Source organism: Vicia villosa, unplaced genomic scaffold, assembly GCF_029867415.1.
Source record: "Vicia villosa cultivar HV-30 ecotype Madison, WI unplaced genomic scaffold, Vvil1.0 ctg.000739F_1_1, whole genome shotgun sequence".
Lineage (NCBI taxonomy): Eukaryota > Viridiplantae > Streptophyta > Magnoliopsida > Fabales > Fabaceae > Vicia > Vicia villosa.
The window spans coordinates 331,201-355,351 of record NW_026705330.1 but is presented as its reverse complement, the minus strand read 5'-3'; the positions used below and the strand labels follow the sequence as shown (position 1 = coordinate 355,351).

The 24,151-nt window shown below is 34.4% G+C and overlaps 1 protein-coding gene across 1 annotated transcript; it reads left to right on the top strand.

Annotated features, from left to right (window-relative positions):
• Positions 1 to 6,446: 6,446 nt before the first annotated feature.
• Positions 6,447 to 10,378, top strand: LOC131630792 (probable polygalacturonase). Its single transcript, XM_058901532.1, has 5 exons — positions 6,447 to 7,142; positions 8,349 to 8,469; positions 8,629 to 8,877; positions 8,987 to 9,140; positions 9,455 to 10,378. Exons 1-5 carry the CDS (start codon positions 6,768 to 6,770, stop codon positions 9,978 to 9,980), a joined length of 1,425 nt encoding a protein of 474 aa, XP_058757515.1. The 5' UTR covers positions 6,447 to 6,767; the 3' UTR covers positions 9,981 to 10,378.
• Positions 10,379 to 24,151: the final 13,773 nt, after the last annotated feature.

The window sequence follows — 24,151 nt, the reverse complement described above, 5'->3', positions numbered from 1 at the left end:
TTGCGAGTTACCAAAACTCCAAAGTTTTCACTTGGCTGCAATCCTTTGATTCTCCATTCTCCAACTACACCTTTGCGAGTTACCAAAACTCTAAAGCTTTCACTAGGCCCCAATCCTTTGATTCGCCGTTCTCGCGCTACTCCTTTGTGAGTTACCAAGACTCCAAGGCTTTCACTTGACCGCAATCCTCATTCAGAATTCTTTGTACAAACCCCCAAATCTACCAAAGATCTTGGAGGACAAACCCTAGGTTTTTCCGTATGAAACCCCCCCACAATTTTCAACTGAATGTTCTCGATTACATCAAACCTAATTGGGCGTTATCAAACCTCATCTAGATGGCACCCCAACAAAAGATGATTGTGTGTGATTTGTTAGTGTGTGTGCATTGGTTGGAGGTTGAAGGTGAAGAGTAATGATGGTAAATGTTTATAGTTTCACCAAGTTGGAATGAAATATGTATGATGTATTTATAGTTGTGGAACTTTGGTGGCAAAAAGGGAAACTTCAGAATTGAAAAAATATGAAAACTTTGACCCAAATAACAGTATGTGCCGACCTAAAATTTTTATGTGCCGACACATAAAACTGAACATAATAGTATGTGCCGGGTTGAAAAGGCTTATGTGCCGACACATAGCAAACATAAGCTGCAGGCTTTAAAACTGCAGCTCATGCGCCGACCTGAAAATCGTATGTGTCAGTATGAAGTTGTAAAGCTACATCATGTGCCAGCACGAAAGGTTTATCTGCCAGCACATAAAGTTATGTGCCGGTCTGAAAAACGGATGTGTCGACACATGCAAGTGTGTTTTGAGCAGAAAATTATTTTTTATGATTTGGATCATTTTTAAACTTGTTTTGAATGCTTCCTAAGACCTCTAACGCAAAGGGTGCCACAACAACTCAGGGATACTGTCCAATATACATAAATGCTAAATTCATATATTTTTGACATCATGCAAAACATATCTAAAGGCAAGTTGCACTCACACCATCTTTTGAAGAGAAGACCGTTATAGTCGAATTAGTATAAATAGAGGTCTTAGTAATTAGATTTTTGCGTGTTCAACATTGTATTATACTCAAATTACTCAAAGTATCTGAGCGTATTGAGAAACGAGTCTCTGAGAAATGTACGTTTGAAACATCTTTTTCATTTCTAAAGCAATTTATTTGCATTCAAAGTCCTTTCTATTTTCTTTATATTTCTAGTCGAACCTTTTACTTTTCAGTAGAATTTATCTTTCTTTGCCATTTATCTTTACAAATAGGCCTTTTACGTGTATGTATTTGTCTTTAAGATTACCTTTACATTTAGCGCCCAGAAAACCTAAAACAACACACAAAACTATACACATATGTCCTAGCATCAATCTAGCCGATTTTTCAAGCAACCAAAGTATCGAATTCGGAAGACTAGCGGTTGTTTACCAAAATCAAGGGTAAACAGGTCCATGATAAATTGATCCAAACCAAATGCATCAATATTGGTGAGGTCGTCCGAATTGACGCCCATTGTGGAGCCTGGTAAAACTGACATGGCCTCAAGTTTATTCTCAATCAAACTCAGTTATCTCTCTCACAGAGACAACAATAACAAAAGAAAAAAAATATTCATCCAGTCTAAAGATATCATGAACTAGTAACTCAAAAAAATTTGATTAAAAATGAGTCAACCGATCTCAGATCCCGTTCTCTAAATACACGATCATCATCATAAATTTCTCAGACGTTGATGGTGATCCAGGTTATCAGTTCTCTATTGCATCCCACCGTAAAATTGGCGTTAATTAAAGATCAATATCCTCTTATCGCCTACATTTGGAACCTGAAGAGACCTTATTATTAGACCGAGAGCTCAACAATTAAAAATTCATATCTGCATCTCAAATCCTCTAAATGGCATTCATACCAGCACTCTCGCCTTCGACATTTCATCAAACGTGACACGAGTCTGGTTTCTTTAAGTTTTTGGCTTATGCATTTTGAAAAATGAAAAACCAGACAAGTTGGTGATCAAATAGGTGCATGCTGACAAGTCAACTCATAAACAAAGGACGTGTGTATAAGAACGAAGATGAAAGTGAAATTGAAAGAAATCTCGAATGGAGAGAGAACACTAATTTATTTACCCCAACCAATATCTAAAATCAATTAAATCATGCCAAAGTGAATTTGAATATGTTATGCATCTCCACCATCATTTACTTATCATTTACTTAACATAGGTAAAATGAACCATTCAAGAATTTTTATTCCTAATCCTTCTACGAAAGATAAAATTTATCCCAAGTTACTCAATTAATCTTGTTACTTTACAACCCTCTTCTCAAAAGAAATATTTTTTTAATTTCATTTAGTATTTTTTGTGAAGCCTTGTAAAAAGTGAAGAAAAATAATAGAAGACTACTCAATATCAAATTAATTAAAACTGCACTTCTGCTTGTAGATAAATGTTTACCTTTCCACTAAGATAGTGTCTTCTTCAAAGAGTCAAAAGTTGATTTTAATATTGAAGATCTCATAGGATTATAACTCACTGAAAATAAAATAAAAAACAAAAATATTATTTTGTCCACATTGCACGAAAGAAATTTGAGTCTACTTGGTCGAAGGATTCTTCCAAGTTCAACTCATAATGTTTACTTTTGAAAATGTCCACTCTTTGAGTGAAAACCAATTCAAAACACGTAATATATATTTTAATGTTACATAAGTTCTCTTTTTTGTACCTATTTTCTTTTTTATTTTATGGGCTGAGTCCCTTTTTTGTTTTAAAAAAAAAAACAAAGTTCTCTCAAATTTTTCTCTTAAAATGATTCTGTCATCGGTCATTAGTAAATTGAGTAATGTTATTATTAAATTGAGTAATGTTGTAATATAAGTGATCATAGACTTTAAGGATCTGTTTAAGAGTTTTCTTTTAAAATGATTCTATCAAGAGGAGTGCTAGCAACACTCTCTTTTGAACACTCTCTCAAGCACTCACTTTCTTATTGGTTGAAACATGTGTGGGCCCCTCATTTTGAAAATTGGTCCCACATAAAGTAGTAGGACCCACACATATTTTAACTAATAAGAAAGTGAGTGTTTGAGAGAGTGTTCAAAAGAGAGTGTTGTTAGCATTTCTTTTCTATCAACTCAAAATTGTGTAATGTTGTTAGGTAAGCAATCATTTACTTTAGGAGTTCGTTCATTTGAGAGTTGGGTTTTGAAAGAAAAGATTTTGAAAGATTGTGTCTATATATTAAAATATGTTTGTTATATTTAAAAATTTAAGAAAACAACATACTATATTAACTTATAAAACTATATATTTTTAAAATTTTTTAAAAATATCATATAATTTTAAAATATAGACGTAATCCTCCAAAATATTATTCTCCAAAATCTAACCATAAAGTTTTTGAAACTTTCCATGACCATATTTTTTAACCAAACTTAATAATCGTTTCTAGACTAATATAAATAGGGGTGTTTGCAGTGCGGTTTGTGCGGTTTTTATGCAAAAAATCATCCGAATCGCAAGAGAAAAAACATGCAGTTTGGTTTGGTTTAGTTGACTTTTAGAAATAAAATCGAACCAACTCAAACCAATCCAATGCAATTTGATTTGGTTCGGTTGGTTCAGTTTTTTTCAAAAATTTTATTGAATCATACATACACATATAGATGACAACATAATTTTGTATTTAGTAATTCATACACTATTAAATAACAATAAAATTCATCATAATGGATCACAACTTCCCATTTAATATGTAAAAATCATATTAGACAAAAGTGGAATAATAAACATAAAACAATATCAAAAATATTATAATGAAATAAAAAAATAGTTAGTAAAGAGGAAAAAGAAAGAACAAAAGAGAGGATATATTAGAGAAGAAGATGTGCAATAAAAGAGAAATTGAAAAGACAGAATAGTAGCGTAAAAATGAGAAGGTGGGAAAGAAATAATATAAGAGAGTAGAGATTAGAGAAGAATAGGCAATATGTATTTGGAGAAGAATACAATATAGTGCTGGAAGAAATTTGAGAAGACCGAAACTGAAATCCTAAATGTGAGAAAGAGAAAATCATTCGTATTCGTAAGATTAAAGCATAATAGATTTAGATTTAGGGTGGATGTGAGTTAACTGAAATTTGAGTTATAATATAATGCATTTTGATTCATTTTGCAAAATACAAGTTGCAAACCGAAGCAAACCACGCGGTTTTGTATTATCATGATCCAAATACATCCGTATTAAATACAATTTTTTTACAATTTTCAATTTAGTTTGATTAAATTTACAGTTTTTTATTAAACTGATTCAATTTTGAACACCCCTAATTATAAATATGAGCCTCATTATCCAACTCTCATACCAAAAATAATGAAATCTTTTAGTTGGACTTTCATTTACCAAGACAAACATTGTGATTGTGAAAATGCATGACTTCATCTACCTCATCTATGTATTCAAGAAATTTTATTTTTTTTAAAATATGAATTTGAAATTACTTCAAACTAACTAAATCATACAATTTTTTAAAATCAATTTTCAATTATAAACATCTATCTCTTACGTCGTGTATTTAGAAGTAAAGTCGAAGGATTATTTGATATCATGCTTCCTAACACCTCTTTTAACTTATTTACGAGAATTTTCGTCAACATCTAAGAGACTTGGTCTTGGGGGAGCAAGACATTTTGGTAAAATTCTTTCAAAGTGCTTACAAAATCTCTTTTTATTAAGCTCCATCATTTCTTAATAAATGTGAAATGAATACCATTAGACCATGGACTTTAGTCTCCTCCACAACTCCATTATCATAACAATAACCACTTATCTATAAAAGAAACGTAACAACACCCATCAACACATAAATATCATAAAGAAGTTCTAGTGATTACATCACGTAGACCTTACATTTGACTTTCAAAGACAATACTAGCGACTACTCCCTCCGTTTTTTATTATAAGTCGTTTTGGAAAAAAAATTTGTATTTAAATATAAGTCGCTTTACAATTCCAATGAATAATTAATGTTACTTTCCCTATTATATCCTTAAATATTTATTACTCTCTCCTTTCAATTATATAAATTTATCTTCTATATGTCATTAATGAAGGATAATTTTGTAAAAACCTTCATAATTTCTCATTTTCATACAACAATTATTATTTTTCTTAAACTGTGTGAAAAGTCTAAAACGACTTATAATAAAAAACGGAGGGAGTAATTGACAATAGTATTCAATGTGAACATTGAACAAGACATTCATGAATTTGGTGAACTACCCTCGAGGACAAGATTGGTTAAGTTGTTTCAATTTCAATGAAATTTACCCACATAGATAGTGGACTTGGTTAATTGATTATTACAAAGAATAAACATATTTTCATTGTTTTTAATAATAAATTTTTTAAACAAGTTTTTTCATTTTTATCTTTAAAACAATTTTTCAAAAATAAAATTAACAAATATGTATTTTTTTTTGTTTGAACTATTTTTAGAAACAAATTTTTAAACACACATTTTAAAAATCTAAAAATTAAAAGTTAATCTAATTGTTTGTTTGAGTTAGCAGTGTAAAATTGTTTTTTAATTTTTAAAACTTAAAAATAATAGAACTTGTTTGATTATCTAATTTTACAATTTTTCTAAAAAATTATCTTATATTTATAAATTTTAAAAATTAAAATAGATTTTATAAGTTTTAACTTTTACTTTTGAAAATTAAAAAATATAATTTTTAATGACAAATTTGTAATATTATGCATCTTCAAAATAAAAAGAATGAATACAAAGCATCTTGTTCTATGAATACTATTATGAGTCAGTTAGAAGGTTTAATAGTTGCGACCTAAAGAGCACACTAATTCATTGTGGCACTCGCGAAATAGGTATGTTACCTGATCTAAAGTGCAGATGGTCTAAATTCAGAATCTGTCATACGAATCTTCGTATTCCACGCCTAAAGATTAACAAATTATTATAACCACATCCCTACATAATAACAATGCACACCGTTTTTCAGATACAATTTGAATTCAAACTTCATTCATTCATTTTACTCGTATATTGATTTGAACGTTGAAATATTATTCTTGCATGTCAACTTCTCTTCCACCACATCAGAAGCTCAAATCCACTATTACAATCTTCAAATCTACATCTTATGATCATCGATCAATTTTGATTCCTTCGCAGAAAAAATACAAAACTTATTCAAACAAATCCTAAATCTCCCCTATTTACTTTTTTTTCTTCTTCTTCTTTTATATATATATATATATATATATATATATATATATATATATATATATATATATATATATATATATATATATATTAAAAAACAAGAAGAAAGGAGTAAAAAAAAAATAACAAATTTTTAAAATAAAAGTAAATAATACATTAAAAAAATCAAGTAGACATCGCAGGTTGTTTAGATCCGAAAAACAAAAACATTACTTTCTCTTAAAATTTCCGAACATGAACATGAACAACAACAACAACATGCGATCTGCACCTCCGTCATCTTCCAAATCCTCAACATCACTGTCCTTTCTCTTGCTTCTAATCACATCATCACCAATTCCATTTCCTATTACACATCATTCATCTCATTTCCCCATCAACTTCACTTTGAATACACTCAATCTTCACCAAATCTCGATTGAGACCCCAAAACCCACCAAAGATTGAATTTTGAAAAAAACCCATATAACCATTTTCCATATCAACTTCATTCACTGTGTTAGATTAGAATCATGGTGGCGTTTACCTCTCACAAGAGTACAAGTTTCTTCTTTGTGTTTCTAATTGTTGCAGCTCTTGGTTCGGTTTTTCTGGTGTGGCAGAAGAATGCGATTAATGGTTTTTTGGTTTTGGGTGGGGAAATGGTTTGGGATGCACCGAAGCTGAGGCCTGTGGTGTTCAATTTGACTGAGTTTGGTGGGGTTGGTGATGGGATTACTGTTAATACTCAGGCTTTTGAAAGAGTTGTTTCTGTTGTGTCTAAGTTTGGGGATAAGGGTGGTGCTCAGTTGAATGTGCCGCCTGGTCTTTGGCTTACTGCGCCGTTTAATCTTACTAGTCATATGACTCTTTTTCTAGCTCGTGATGCTGTCATTCTTGGAATTCAGGTGCTTTTTTTCCTTCTGATGTGTTTGTTGTAGACTTTTGTGTTTGTTTGTACATTTTCGCTTTAGGATTTGTTGATGAGTTTAGGTATATGTATGCAAAATAGTTTACTCATGCACTATAATCCATTGGATGTGTGATAAGATTAGATATGACAATATTAGAGAGTGTTGAGGAAGAACCGGTAGTAGAAAAGATGGGGGAAAATAGACTTAAGTGGTTTGGGCATGTAGAGAGAATACATGTAGATTCTGTTGTAAAGACTGTAGATTATATGGTGGAGAGTCGAACAACTAGAGGTAGAGGAAGATCTAGAAAAATTATAAGAGAAGTTATTAAGAAAGATCTCGAGATTAACAGTTTGTATAAAAGCATGGTTATCTATGTAACTGACCTTACTTAGTGGAATAAGTCCAGAGTAGTCAATCTCGAATAGCGGCTGACCTAAAAATGGGATAGTGGGATAGCGTATAGTAGGATGACCGCTATTTGATTTGGTCATTCTTTTAGAAAAATTACATGAATAATACTTATAAACATATGAAGTGCATAGAGAAAAACGAAGTGTGGAGAGAGAGGAGGGAGGAATGTGACTTTTCTTTGGAACGAAGAAACGTCGGTGAAGGACCATTAGGATTGAGTCTCAACTCAAATTTGATTGAAAAATCTAAAATTATTCTTAAAACCTTTTAAATTTAAGGGGTAATTTCGGTTTTTTAAAGGGGAAAATGATAGCAGGACAGAATCCGCTCCAGGCTGGGAACCGCTCCGCCCCTACCGGCAATTTATCCTATAATGTCCATTATAATGTGTTACACCACTAAGGCTCTTCTCATAGCGGTCGGCTTCTGCTCCGCTCCGATATAGCGGGATAGCCCCGCTATTGACTACTCTGGATAAGATTTGGTTGTTGATATTGTATGCACTTAACCACATCTCACTAAGTAGATGATTCTAGAGGTATTTAGGAACTAATATGATCATGTGGCATAATGGTGACATATGATTGGATGTCCGCATAAAACTTGTTTATACGGATAGGGCATATCAGTGAAATTCTGGATCATTTGTTGCCAGGGAAAATGTGGACAATTATAACAATTATTTGAGATTTGTTGAATTTCATTTTCCTTGGGTTGTTATTTATGTGCATAAATGGGATGGTTGATTAAAGTTTTGTTTTGCTTATTTTGTATGATGATTGATAGGATGAAAAGTATTGGCCATTGATGCCGGCTTTGCCTTCATATGGATATGGTAGGGAGCATCCTGGGCCGCGGTATAGCAGTTTGATTCATGGTCAACATCTTAAAGATGTCGTGATAACAGGTGATGGTTTTTCATCCTTGTTCATGATTGAGGCTGCACTTAGATTGACTTGTAAACTACTTATATATGATTATCTACCGATGGCGGACATAAGAACTTGACATACAAGGTCTATAATCTAGAGCTTTCTCTGACTGTATATTCTCATAATATGGACAGGGCATAATGGTACCATAGACGGACAGGGACAGACATGGTGGACAAAACATCTGAATAAACTTCTCAACCACACAAGGGGGCCACTTGTTCAGATCATGTGGTCTAGCGACATTGTGATCTCAAATATTACTTTGCGCAACTCTCCTTTTTGGACCCTTCATCCATATGACTGCAAGAACGTTACAATAAAAAACGTTACGATATTGGCTCCCGTATATCATGCTCCGAATACTGATGGCATCGATCCAGGCAAGTATCTTTTTCAAAATACTATAAGTAATTTCACATCGTAATATATGATCGGGTGGTTTGTTGTATGAAGAAGTTTAACAAGCCCCGGTTTCTATGTTATGAGTAGATTCTTGCGAGGATATGTTGATAGAGGATTGTTACATAAGTGTCGGGGATGATGCAATTGCGATAAAAAGTGGCTGGGATCAATATGGAATTGCTTATGGAAAGCCTTCTAAGAACATATTAATCCGAAACCTTGTCGTTCGTTCTAATGTCAGGTAAAGCAAATTTCTAGCTCAACTCACTTTACTTATTGCATATCTTTCATCATCTTGTTCTTTATGCGTTTGTTGAAAAATGTTACTCCGTCTGATCCTATTTATAAAAAAAATTTACTTCTTTAGATTCATTGAATAATTAATATATCTGGTCTATATATTGTTCAAGAACATTAGTTATTCAATATATCTAAAGAGTAAACATTTTCTTATAAATAGGATGAGAGAGAGTATTGATCATTATGAAACACGTAAAATGTTAGTCATTGGATGATTCTAAATCTGCATATTGCTCTTTGTGTGAAATGCGACAGTGCTGGCATCTCCATAGGAAGTGAGATGTCTGGCGGAGTATCCAACGTCACCATCGAAAACATTCTTGTTTGGGAATCTAGACGTGCCATCAGGATCAAAACCGCACCTGGAAGAGGCGGATACGTTCGCCAAATAACTTACCGAAATCTCACTTTCCATAACGTCCGTGTTGGAATTGTCATCAAAACCGATTACAACGAACACCCTGACGCCGGATATGACCCTACCGCGCTTCCAATTCTCAAAGACATAAGCTTCATCAGTGTCCGTGGCGAGGGAGTTCGTGTTCCCGTGCGAATTCAAGGTAGCAAAGAGATTCCAGTTAGAAATGTGACTTTCCAAGATATGAATGTTGGGATAACATACAAAAAGAAACATATCTTTCAGTGCGCGTTTGTGGAAGGTCAGGTAATAGGGACCATTTTTCCGAAACCGTGTCGGAATTTTGATCAGGTCAACGAGCAAGGAGAGTTGGTTAAGCCTGCCGCGTCGCAGAATGTAACAGACATAGATTATGAAATCTGAGGTATATGTAATATTGCAAACTTCTTGCTTCTGTTCCATCATTAATCAGGCCTCAATTTATGTCTGATTGTTTTTGTATGATCATTTTTGTGAGGGGATGGAACAGTCAAAAGTCTTGCCTTAGGTGATGAGTTGTATATAAGAAATTTTTTCTGTTGGTTGTATAAATTTTACAATATTTCACACATGCATATGTTGTCATACACTAAACATGTTAAGGACATTAACACAATAATTTGAAAAAGATATTGAATATAATCACATGTATTAATGTCTGATGCTTCAATTTAGACTGCATGTCCTTAATATTGGAGTCTGAAAGATGGAAACTACGCATATTAAATTTGTCCCATTACAATAAACATTTACTGTAAACCAAGGAAAAAGTTTCATTTGTCTAATTTTGGTACTAAGTATTCTATTTTTATTGAAAATAAGACATTTTGGAGCTAAGGTGAAGGTGAAACGAAAGTTATTATTAAGAAATCATCCCTAGTCAATAGTAAGTTTATCATTTCGTTTTCTATTGTAATTGCTATGAATACCTTAAGGATTAATGGACAGTTCTCTTAGATTAGATCTTCCTTATAGGAATTTGCCTTAACTATCTAAATCATGTAACCCTTATTGTTTTTCTCTCTTTAATTAACGTCTTTTGATAATTATTCAATGTTGTTTTGAGTTTAATGTTTTTTTTTTCATTTACGGAATTTTTTTTTTGACAAACAGAAACTCAACTCATTTCATTATATAATAAAGATTCAATACAAGGAGGAATCGTGTAAAATAAACTACGCCTAGTCCAAGAATCGGCCGCTTTTGCTAACGTATGAGCAATCGAATTCGCTTGGCGTTTTACAAACTTTACCTCAAAGTTAGGAAAAGAGAGCAACAAAGACTTAATAGATGAGATAATAAAACTAAACTCAGAAGTACCAATATGGTTGGATCGAATAGCATTAGTCACGTTTTGGGAATCACTCTCAAAGATAACATGATCCAAACCCAAATCAATAGCATTAAGCATAGCTTCCTTGAGTGCCAAAGCCTCCATGTCCAGAACGGGAGAAATACCAACATCCCATGCCGCTCCTGCAAACACAAACGAGCCCATGCTATTCCTCACGCACCAGCCCCGATTCGAGGTCCCACGGATATTATTAAAACCTGCATCCACATTACATTTAAGCATTCCGAACGGAGGTGGGATCCAAGAAGTAATTTGCACCTGATCATGAGCCCGAGGGACACTCTCTTGAGCCATATGCCATTCCTGCCAACTAGCTAGAGCATGCAAACCGAGTTTGGAATAATTCTCACTCTCATTATTCCAAATCATATTATTCCTATTCCTCCACAACACCTCAATCATTACCGCAACCCTCCCTGCCGTCATACTATCCTCGCGGCTAAAAACATCTAGAATCAAAGAAGAAGCATTATCAAAAGTAGCTACCCGAGGGTCGATAACATTTGAAAGACCGGCTATTCTCCAACACCTGTTAGTAACATCACAACCAAACAGAACATGCCAGGTATCCTCCATCTGATTCTCACAAAAGGGGCACGAAGCCGGACAAGAGACATAATGTTGACAAAGTCTAACACGAGTTGGTAGGCAGCCCCTACAAATTCTCCACATTAAATGTTTAACCCTTGGAGAGGCCTTAATATTCCAAAGACTACACCAGTCCCCATCCACTCTATTAAAACCCGCCTGACCCTGTTCTTTCCTCCACAACTTATACCCCGACCGCACACTATAGCAACCACTAGTCTCATGCTTCCAAATCCACATATCTTCAACCACATCAACTAACGGAACATGCATAATAATCTCAGCCACAGCAGGATCAAACAGGTCTCTTACAACATGAATATCCCAATATTTTCCATTAGAAGACAAGAGATCATGAACCGAAAGATCATACGCACCTTGTCTTTGAGGTCCATGAACACACCCTTCAACTTTACCCCTAAGCCAAGGTGCAAACATCACCGGAATATTCCTACCATCACCAATACTCCACCTGCAACCAAGAGTCAAAACTTTCCTAGATTGCCAGATACTACGCCAAGCAAAACTAGGATTATTCCCAAGATTAGCATCTAAAAAAGACATTCTAGGAAAGCACCTTGCTTTATAACATCGAGCAACTAGTGATTGAGGTTTTGACAAGAGATGCCAGCCCCTCTTCGCAACCATAGCCATGTTGAACGCCCTTAAATCACGGAACCCAAGCCCTCCATCATTCTTTGGCCCCGTCAATTTATCCCACGCCATCCACCTGATACCCCTATTATTTTGACCGCCACTCCACCAAAACGAATTCAACATTTTTTCAATATCATCCACAATCCCGTCTGGTAAAATAAAAAGGCTCATGACATAAGACGGGATCGCCTGAAGCACTGATTTTATCATAACCTCCTTCCCCGCTCTAGATAGAGGTCTACTCCGCCACAAGTTTATCTTCCTCCAAATCCGATCCTTCACAAAAGCAAAAATTTCCTTCTTTCGTCGCCCTATAAGAGAAGGGAGACCCAAATAAGTTCCTGTACCCAACACATGCCTCACCCCCATAATGTTAGCAAGATCAAGTTGGGCTGGTCGACTAAGATTCCTACTGAAAAACACCTTTGACTTTGCCAAGTTAATCTCTTGTCCAGAAGCATCAGCATACAGATTAAGGATCCCCATTAAATTATTCACCTCATTCAAGTTGGCCCTGCAAAATAAAAAACAATCGTCAGCAAAAAGTAGGTGAGACACACTAGGTGCCCCCCTACAAATCTGGACTCCATGAATGTCTCCTCGAGCTACGGCACCTTTAATAAGAGTCGAAAGGCCCTCAGTAATAAGAATAAAGAGATACAGGGAAAGAGGATCCCCCTGTCTCAGACCTCTGCCCGGCTGAATTGGTCCAACACTATCTGCATTCACCAGCACAGAATAGTTCACCGACGTGACACACATCATCATCCACTTTATCCAAGTCTCCGTAAAACCCATTCTCTGTAACATTCCACGCAAAAAACCCCAATCCACCCTATCATAAGCTTTACTAATATCAATCTTCAAAGCTAATTGAGCATTATTTCCCACCGTCCTACGCTTAAGAGTATGAATAATTTCAAACACAATCATGGCATTATCAAGAATAGACCTTCCTTCCACAAAAGCCGATTGCTCCTCACCAATAATCCTATCCAGAAATTTCTTCAATCGGTTAGCCAACACTTTAGAGATAATTTTGTATGCCACATTACAAAGCGAGATCGGTCGCAAATCCTTCATATTGTTGGGGTTCATACATTTCGGAATAAGGCAAATATTGGTATTATTGAGAGATGAAGGAAAAAAGCCCCTGTCTAACCAAATCTTAGCCTCAGTAAAAATATCCTCACCGCATAAGGACCAAAAATGCTGATAGAAAGCCGGGTTAAAACCATCCGGCCCCGGAGCCTTGTCAGGATGCATCTCATTTAAAGCCTCAAAAAATTCCTCCTTCACCAATGGCGCTGTAAGGGATATGTTATCAGCTTCTGTGATAACCGGCTGGATAACATCTAGTACTGGTGCATAATTTCCCACTCTTCCTTCAAATAGCCTATCAAAATAAGCCTTAGCAATGCCACAACTGAGAGTTAACCCTGTATTTGCACAACTGAATTAAATACTGGTCCCATTTATAAAAGAAAATATTCACTTTTTAGATATATTGAATAAATAATGTATTTGGACAATATATTGTTCAAATACATTATTTATTCAATATATTTAAAAAGTTGATTTTTTCTTATAAATAAGATTAGAGGGAGTAATATTTTGGGTTTGTTATGATTACTCACAATAGATAATAATTATTCCTGACTATGTGTATTACATTGGTTGCGATTATATTCTCTTACCAACATTGAGAGATTGCAATTTGCAACAAAGGAAGAGATTTACTTTGCAATCAGTTTGTTGAGTAACCAAATTTTGTAAAATAGTCGATGTGTTTGGCTCGACGTAAATGAAGGGGAGGGGAGGAGATATTTATAACAAAATGTGTTTGGTTCAATTTTTAGGAGGGGAGGGGAGGAGATATTTATAACAAAATCTGTTTGGTTCAATTTTTAGGAGGGGAGGGGAGCAAAATCCTTCTAAATCACACTTTTTGCGTTCTTTCAAATCGGAGGATTCGGATGGGAGGGCAGGAGAGGGAATATGATAGTTGATATTTAATAAATTAATATATTTACTAAAATATCCTCAGTTTTATTTTATTATTTTAAAATTATTATTTTCTTTCCTCTGCTTCTTTTTTGTGATTTTTCTCTATTGCTTCTATTAATTTATTATAATTATTTTTTACTTTCAAATAATTATTTTTATTTAATAAAAATTATAATCATTGTAATTTTTAATTTATTATTATTTTATTTTTATATATATATATATATATATATATATATATATATATATATATATATATATATATATATATATATTTGAGGAGGGATCAAATTACACCCGAAGAGTTACACCACGAGTTACACTCGTTCAATAACTACATCTCAAATTAATATTTTATAAATTCAACCGTTGGATTGAAACATAATATCATATAGATCATACCTATAAAGTTTGAGCTTAATCTATAATGATTTACTATGTCATTGAATTACATTAAAATTAACGTTATATGAAAGCTCATTATGACGTTAATCTTTGGATATCTTGATGATATAGTAAATCATTATAGATTAAGCTCAAACTTTATAGGTATGATCTATATGATATTATGTTTCAATCCAACGGTTGAATTTAAAAAATATTAATTCGAGATGTAGTTATTGAACGAGTGTAACTCGTGGTGTAACTCTTCGGGTGTAATTTGATCCCTCCTCATATATATATATATATATATATATATATATATATATATATATATATATATATATATATATATATATATATATATATATATATATATATTATTTTATATATTCAAAAGTTGTAATCAACACATAGATAATTTTGTGTCGAGAGTTATAATACGTATCAAGTGTATTAAATAGGTGCTAACTTATAAACTTTTAATCACTCAATATTATAAATATTATTTACAAAAAATTATTTATGAAATTTTCACCTTTAAATATCATATCAGTTATATAAAATCATAAGGATAAAAATGTAAATTATTAATAAATCTCCTCTCTTTTCCTCATGAACCAAACATATTTTTAACGAAAATCCCTCCTTTTGTTTGAACCAAATATACATATAATTAATAAAAATTATTCCCCTCTCCCCTCCCATCCCTGAATTAAAATCCCTCCCCTTCCGCCCCTCATTTAAACCAAACAGACCTTTAAGAATGCCAAGAGACCGCATCAGACGAAACAGGTAACTTAACTATCAACTTATTGACTAATCGTGTTTTGTAAAAGAGTCATATGATTTGGAAACATTCATTATAGGTTCAACTTATGTTACCCACATAAAAGGTAAAAGGATTCAAAGAGGGGATTTAATTGTATTATCTAACCAAATTTAACTTTTATAATTTTAGTTAGGATTTAATTTTAAAAAAAAAAATTGTAAGATTTTGTTTAATATCAAAGATTGGATTTTCCCCCTTATTTTGAACTATAACTTACATATTTTGATTTTTTCTTTGATTTATCTTTTATTTAGGGAATTTAAAAAGGTTTTTGTGTGGGAACTTCTTTATCAAATGTGTAACATTTACAATTATTTTAATATATTTGTTAGGATTGTGACTATTTAAATTCCCGAGTGGTAGAGATGAGTAATTAATATTTTTGAAATGACTAAGTATTTATTTTCAGTATGATTTATTTCTATTCGTCTCTAATGTCTTTTATCCTCTGATCAATTATAAATTGCGATACGGTTACTTGTTAGAAAAGAATTTTAACAGGTAATGTTTGATAAGAATATTTTTGTTAGTTATCAGCTAAAACTAAGGATAGCAGCTTAAAACTATAATGTTCTTGATATTCGTATTTTTTAATTTTATCTATTACTACTATTTACTAATAGGCATAGGAATCAATTTAAAATTATGTCTGTTTGGTTTAACGGAGGGGAGGGGAGGGGATGAATTTAAATAAAGGGGAGGGGAAGGGAGGGGAGAGAAATGAAGATATTTTAATTAAAAGTATGTTTGGTTCAAAAGAAGGGGAGGGAAGAGGAGGGAAGATTTTTAATCAGAAATATGTTTGGTTCAGGAGAGGAGAGGAGAGATTTTAAAACTAATTTACCTTTTAACCCTTAAAAAATTATAACACTCATGCTAAATCAAATAAAAACAGTATGATATTCACACAAAAAAATTTGTTAATTCATAAACAACATAGATAATCTAACACAAAGTATTTAATATTTCAAATATTTTAAAATATATTAAAGCATAAATAAAATATTGATAAATTTCATACAATAATAATATGATGTATGATCAGATGAATAATTTTATCATCTTGATGATCCATCTAATTCCATTAAATATTTATAAAATTAGATTATAGATAATATAATCTAATTTATAAAACATCTAATTAGATTATAGCTCATATAATACAATTATATATAGATATGTAATACAACACAATAACTTATAAAACAATTAAGTTCTTACAAACAAAGTAATAAAAAAAATGAATAAAATGAAACACATGAAAAAATAAAGAAATTTGATTCAACATATTAATAAAAAAATAATAGAGTTGTCGTTAAAAAATGGAAGAATTCTAACAAGGCGACAAAAATTAACGTATAATATATATTAATAAAAATTTAGGATTTTAATAAAAAAAATGAGGGTAATTTTGTCAATATAACAAAAATAAAGTTTATCATAACTCCGTTCCCTCCCCTCCCCTCCAAATCCCTCCAATTCGGAGGGAACAAAAAATTATTCCAGGAGGGAATCAGATTACCTCCAATCCCCTCCCCTCCCCTCATAAAAAAATTGAATCAAACATAATTAACTTAAAATATTCCCTCCCCTCCCGTCCCGACCCCTCCTCTCCAAAACCCCCAACCAAATGGATGCTAAAAGTTTGCTTAGAAATTATGAATAAATATTCTAGAGAATCAATAGTCATTAAAAAAACAAGGCTTAGTTGTTACAAGATTAATTTATGATACAAAAGGATTCAAGAGCTAAATTTCATCCTTGATAAGCTCGTCTCATATTATTTTCTACTCCGTTAAATTATTTTTTGTTTTTCACCACCAGTATCTGGCCTACTGGACCACATAATCTAGTTCGTAGGTAAGTTATGGCATAAATTTGTTCTAGCTCCTTCCCGGTTGCAGTTGTGGGAGATCGAGCCGTGGTATTCTGTTAAATTTATTTTAATTTTACTTGTTGCAAACAACCCAATCTTAACCCTCTAAATACCTTTTTGTTCGACTGAATTCGAATTAAACCCTATAATATCACGCAATTCTTGAGAACGATATTCCGAGATTTTCGGATATTACTACAATGGCAAATTAACACTTGTTAACTTACCAATCAATGTCGCTACCGCGAAAAATGGATCAGAGTCGCCACTAATATATTCATCCCATCGCGGGAAAGGAATATCAGAAACCTAACTCAGGATAAAACAAGGTCTTTCGACCAGAGAACGGGGTACGGGAGTCGGTTACGCAAGGGGAAGGTGTTAGCACCCCTCACGCCCATCGTACTCGATGGTATCCACCTATGTTTGTTTCTATCTAAAGGGTGTATACTATGTCTAAACCTAAATGCGAGTGCATGCAAAAGAAATACGGGGAAAAGAAGGAATTATTTACAAGTGTGCTCGCTTAGGCCCCGCGACCCAATGCCTACGTATCCCTTACAAGGAATCAGAGCGACCGTAGTTCGGCTCCATAGTTCCCATTTGTTTTGTGTTTTTTAGTTGAACAGCGGTTAAGGTCACAATCCACGATGCTCGACCTTTGGAGACTTATACGCCTACTTTTGGAAAGGACTTAACTTGTTCTTAAGCGCCTAACAAGGCAAAAGAATGAACTTGGGTTTGTGTTTTTTATGTAACTACATGATGAACAAAACCCAATACAAGGTTTCGCACCACTTCGTCACTTTGTTTTAATTTGAGCCTTTATTAAGTGTTTTAAGTGTTTTTGGTTGAGTATTTTTTAAGGGAAATTACTTTGCGATTAGAATCACATAAAGATGTATAATGATCGAGAAGCAGATTAGGGAATGAATCCCACTCACTTCTATCCCATTATATAATGTTCAAGAAACAGATTAGGGAATGAATCCCACTCATTTCTATCCCATTAATTAATGTTCGAGAAACAGATTAGGGAATGAATCCCACTCATTTCTCTCCCATTAAGTAGTGACCGAGAAACAGATTAGGGAATGAATCCCACTCATTTCTATGTCACTAAGTGATTGAGAAACAGATTAGGGAATGAATCCCACTCATTTCTCTATCACTTTCTTAATGTGATTCGTATCTTTATTTGTTAATGTTTTAAAGTTGAAAAAGAAAAAGAATGAACAAAGGGGAACTAACCTATTCTCTAATCTAAGTTATTCTAATTCCTACTTCTAATTCTAAAGGGAGCATTAAAATGGTATTAACAAAGTAGGCCTAAAACGAGGCCAAAAACAAGTAACAAAATCGCACAACAATTATACAAAAATAGCATGAAAATGATACAAAAACATAAAGAAAACGGTTCAAGTATTAGTGCAAAATTAACCTAAAAATACTACTATTTTTATGAGTTTTTGAAGTGGGAAGTTTACCATTTGAATGTCAAAATTAAACTAACCTAAATCTAGTTAAGAAAATCAAAGTATTTTTTATGAGTTTTTAATGGGAGAAACTATGACTAAAATCTAACAATTAATTCTAAACAAAACACCTAAAATCTATTTAGAAAAAATGGTGAATTTTATTATGTTTTTATTATCTAAAAATAATAGGAAAAAGAACTATGTACAAAAACTAAGCCTACACATGGAATAATCGAGTCAGGGGGTGAATGTTAAAATTGATGGTGTAAAGGGAGTAAGGGCGCAGGCCCACTGAGTCTAGCCCAACAGCTTCTTTTTGTTATCATTTCCAGCCAAAAATAACATGGGCCAAGAGGAGGATAGGATTCGGTGAGGCCCAAGGAGTGATTGATTCAATTCTCAGATTTTTGGCATGATTTTTGATTATTCAGACTTTAGGATCAATCAATGTCCACTTAATGCCCATATCTCAATTAATATTCAAATTAATTCAATTAAAACTATAGGATAAAAATAAAATTATAAAATTAAAATAGAAAGGGGATTAGGGTTACTTGTTCTTGTGACCTTTGAAGTCTACGTTCCTCTTCTTCTCACTCGTGACCAAAACGGTGCAAGCGGCGGTGCTCCTTCTTCTCCGATCCACTCTCTTCTTCTTCTCCGTTTCGAATCAATTACAGTTCCCTCTCTGATGCTTCCCCGACGCTCTCTTTCTCTTGTGATTTGTCGATTGAAATTGCTTGCAGACTGTTGACGATTATTGAAGCAGGCTATGATGAAAATCGAAGAGGCGAAGGGAATTGATGAAGCACGAATCAGGTGAATCCGATCGGAGGGAGTTTGTTGCCTTCTGTTACGATTGAATGAATAGCGGTGAGTTTCTTTTTTCTTTTCGTGCTGCGATTTTTGCTTTATTGTTATCAACTTCCTCTTCTGCGAATTTGAATGTGATCTTCGTTACATTGATGCAGGAAGATTGAAGAGTTTCTTGAAATTTTTGACGGTTGATGATGAATGTGAAGAAGCTCAGATCCTGGTTATGATTCTGCGATACAGTTGAAGGTCATGGAGATGGTGAATTCAGAAGATTGGAGGAGATGACGTTTGTGAAGAGTGGAAGAAGATGTTTGATGAAGAGGTGGTGTGTGATGAATGGAAGCAGAGTGAAGGCGTGGGTGATGATGAATGAAGAAATGAAGAATGGTTAATGTGAAGATTGAAGCTGTGAAGAAGTGAAGAAGAACAAAAATGGTGAAACGATTCTGATTTATAGAGGTGAGTTTTATTCTGATTTTCTGTTATCCCTCACCACTCTGCTTCCTTTTTTCTATTCTCTGAATTTCTGTTAGTTTTCAGTTAGGAATCGGTTGCATTCTGTTAGAGCTGTTAGGAAAGTTAGAAGCTGATTCTGTTAGGTTTTGAAGTTAGTTAGGATTGAAACTCTGTTAGTTAAAGGTTAGTTATGACTGTTATGAATTGATGTGAAACTGGAAGTTAGGGTGATTGAAGGTTAGAAGTGTGGTTAGTAACAGAAAGTTAGTTACCAACTGGTTTTTTAGAAGTTGTTAGTTAGTTAGTAACTGAATTCTGTTGGGGGTAGTTTGAGGGTTTGTTTTCTGTTAAAAGTTGGTTTGGAATAAGGTTTGTTATAACAGTTAGGAGAGGTTAGTGTCAGTTGGGAAATTGCTGAGCTGGTTCTGTTATCACAGTTTGCTACATATGTTTTTTTTCATTGAATGTGACTGGTATACTGTCAATTGTTGATGCTTTAGCTGGTAATTAGATTTGGGTCGGAGTGTCCTTTGCAAACTGACTTGTTGCCTTGATAAACTATGCTGAACTTGAATTGAATTATTGAATACCTTGAACTGATGTATCAAATGTGCGTTACGACCCGGACGATTGAAATAACTTAAATGTCTTACAACTATATGAACCTTGATGATGTAGATGTCTTGTGAATGAGTGATGTATAGGGACTGGTTTAGTATGCACTGAATGACGGCAGCTATGAAATGATCCTTTGTACATTGCTGGATTATCTGTTATGAAATGTCTGAACTTTGGATAGTTTAATATTGAGTATTTCTTTGAGTTAGATGCTGATTTTGGTTTATTGAATGCTGTTGGGATAGTTATTGGGACAATTAATAGAATATTAGACTGATTCAATTAGCAAGTGGCGAATCTATTTTGTTTTTTTTTCTTTGACATGAATCATGGTGGCAGCACGTGAGGCTCTCTCATGACTTAACTTGAATTTGTAGGTTTTGAGAAATATAGCATGAAGATTGGAGAAAGAACTTGTAAGCATAATGCAAAGCAAAACAAATTTGAAGCAAGATCTATCAAAGTGAAAGCAAATGAAACAGCTTGGAAGAAATGGAGAAAGAGAAGGATAGGTTTTAGGAAGTGTTGTATATTTTTCGGTGTAATTTTTCTTTGTACTTGCAATAAATCGGACATGGATTTCAAACTTTACTTCGCATTGGCTTTTGAATGTAGCTTGTAATTGGCTTGTATTGTCTTGTAATGAAATTTGCCCCCTTTGTAATAATTCTCTTCCAATTCAAACTTTGAAATTTCTTTTCTCTTTGCTTTGAATTGTAATCCAAGTCTTTGGTCAAAGGTCAAAAGTTCTGGTCAAAAAGCCAACTATTCTTATTTTGTACATTTTCTTGTAGATCTTCCATTTTCATTTGGTGACCTTGTATTGAAACGATTCCCATATTGATTTTGAAGCAACATATGACAAGCTATGACTTTGGATTCAAAATTGCATTTCCCTCCTAAATATTCAAATGAATCCTCATATATTTCTTTCAATTTGCAACTTGAACAAGAGTCATAAAACAAGAGCCCAAGATGATTCATTATGAACTTCAGTAACAAAGTTGACCGTCCATGGTTGACTTATGAACTTCAGTAACAAAGTTGACCGTCCATGGTTGACTTTGACTAAGAGTTGAAATTTTGCCAAATGTCTTTAACAATTGAAAGTGGCCCAATACCTTCTTCACACGAATGAATACACACTCTTTTGGCGAAGCTTCAAACGAATAGCTTGTATTCCAAGTAATCAAATGAACCAAACTTTGAATTGGAGAATAAACAAGATGACACCCTAACAATAAGATGATCATAGGAACAACCCTGAAAATCCACCCGTTGACACAATCACAGCGAAACAAACCTTAATCCATGATTAGTTGAAAATCTCAATAGAAACAAGCCTGCACAAAGTATGAACTTCAAGCCATGTGAAACCTCAACTCTATTTACAACCTCGATCCCTTGCAAAGCTTATTGATTAATGATGTATGTTATGTCAATGACCTAACAAAGTATGTACATGAATGCAAAATCTAAGCCAGTTAGAAATAAATATGTGGGCAAATTTTGGGGTGCAACAGCTGCCCCTATTCAATCTTCTTGAACCTGAATGTACGAACATCTTAGGGTTCGAACATGAGAGGTGCGAGTGGATTGAATACCCCGAAAGTACCATCAAAATTTGCATTCTAAGTAACGGATGTATACCATTTTTTTTTGTTTTTTTGGCTGCCTCCACTTAACAAGCTTCGGCAAGTAACAATATGATATTCCCATTGGATTTCCTTAAAAGAAGGAAGAATTTGTGATGCCTATTTGCAACAGGCAAGTGCAAGAGATTGGTTTTCCATGACACTTTTTGGGGAGTATATGACAAACGTCCACAACTCGAGGGTTTGGACACTTATGACTCGCAAGTCGGGAACTCAGAACTGACAACTCGATGGTTGGAAAACTCAAGACTAAAAGTCAGAAACTCAGAATTCACAACACGAGGGTTGGAAAACTGACGACTCGAAGGTCGGAAAGCAAAGGATTCACAACACGAGGGTTGGAAAGCTGGCAACTCGAGGGTCGGAAAGCATAGGATTCACAACTCGAGGGTTGAAAAGCTGACGACTCGAGGGTCGGAAAGCAAAGGATTCTCAACTCGAGGGTTGAAAAGCTGACGACTCGAGGGTCGGAAAGCAAAGGATTCTCAACTCGAGGGTTGAAAAGCTGACGACTCGAGGGTCGGAAAGCATAGGATTATCAACTCGAGGGTTGAAAAGCTGACGACTCGAGGGTCGGAAAGCATAGGATTCTCAACTCGAGGGTTGAAAAGCTGACGACTCGAGGGTAGGAAAGCAAAGGATTCGCAACACGAGGGTTGGAAAACTCAACTGGATCTGAAGGGGTATGCCGATAACCACCGGACTTGAATGGGGAGGACTAATCAAAATTAGACCTGACCGAAGGATGCCCATAACCACGGGACTTGAAAGGGATGCCAATAATCATTGGACTTTGACCAAAGAAGGCCAGCAGTGGCTAGACTCTATTGGGGATGTTATTAAACACTGGGTTTGCAAGGAAACATTGATGCTTGCGAAGCATAAGAACTACATGGATCCCACAGGCCGAAAGGCGGGGTGTAATTCTACAAGAGTGACAACCATTCGAATTGCCACACACCAAGTACGGATCATCCAAGCGATTGAACTTGACAAACGGGAAATAACCACAGATAATGATTTTGACGGAAAAAGACATCGTATCCAATCCACTCTAGAGAGAGAATGTGAGACCTCTTCTGGGAATATATTACCTTGTGCTTTTGGAGCACATACAAACTTGGCTTATGCATTGATGCATGTTTGATTTTTCCATGGCGTAATGCTCCATATTCATGGAAATGCTACGCATTTTTGTAGATGCGATGTGAATGCAATGAAACTATATGCAAAGCGCCAAATAAAGGCGTTGGTGTGATAGAGAGCAAAATCATTGGGGTCCCTTCAGGGAATATTCCATTATCTTTTCAATCGAATATCATCTTTGACCTCGGGAGAGATAAACACCAAGGAGAATTCCCTTAGAGTTGAAAACTCTGTGGGGATGCCAATCTTTCAAGATACCCCTTCTGGTTATTGACTTGCGAAGCAAAGCGTAACTTCTGACTTCTCACCTTGTGCCATTGCTTGGAGAATTTTTCAACTTGGGGCGATTCCCTCTTTCCACCATGGTGGGGATTAGAAATCCAGATAAGGAACCACGGTTTGGAGAAGCAGAACAACTCCTAGGAGAAATAAACTCCTATGCTCGGGGGAATGGAACAAACTCTCAGGAGAAATAAACTCCTATACTCGGGGGGAAATTTTTAGGGAGAAACAAACTCCTATGCTCGGGGAGAGAGTAACTTGCTGGGGAAGAGCATTATGATACTTCTCCATTATGTGATGGTCAACTGCACTTTACACGTGAATGACAGTTCTTCAATACAAACCGAAAGATTATGCCCCAGGCTTCCTGACCTACGAAGATGTTTGCCTCGAAAGGATCCTTACACCA

Bases quoted from the DNA above. Each gene is read 5' to 3' on its own strand.
- LOC131630792 (XM_058901532.1), top strand. From the start codon at position 6,768: ATGGTGGCGTTTACCTCTCACAAGAGTACAAGTTTCTTCTTTGTGTTT. The intron at 8,878-8,986 runs GCAAGTATCTTT...TGTTATGAGTAG, and splicing joins TACTGATGGCATCGATCCAG to ATTCTTGCGAGGATATGTTG. The intron at 9,141-9,454 runs GTAAAGCAAATT...GAAATGCGACAG, and splicing joins GTCGTTCGTTCTAATGTCAG to TGCTGGCATCTCCATAGGAA.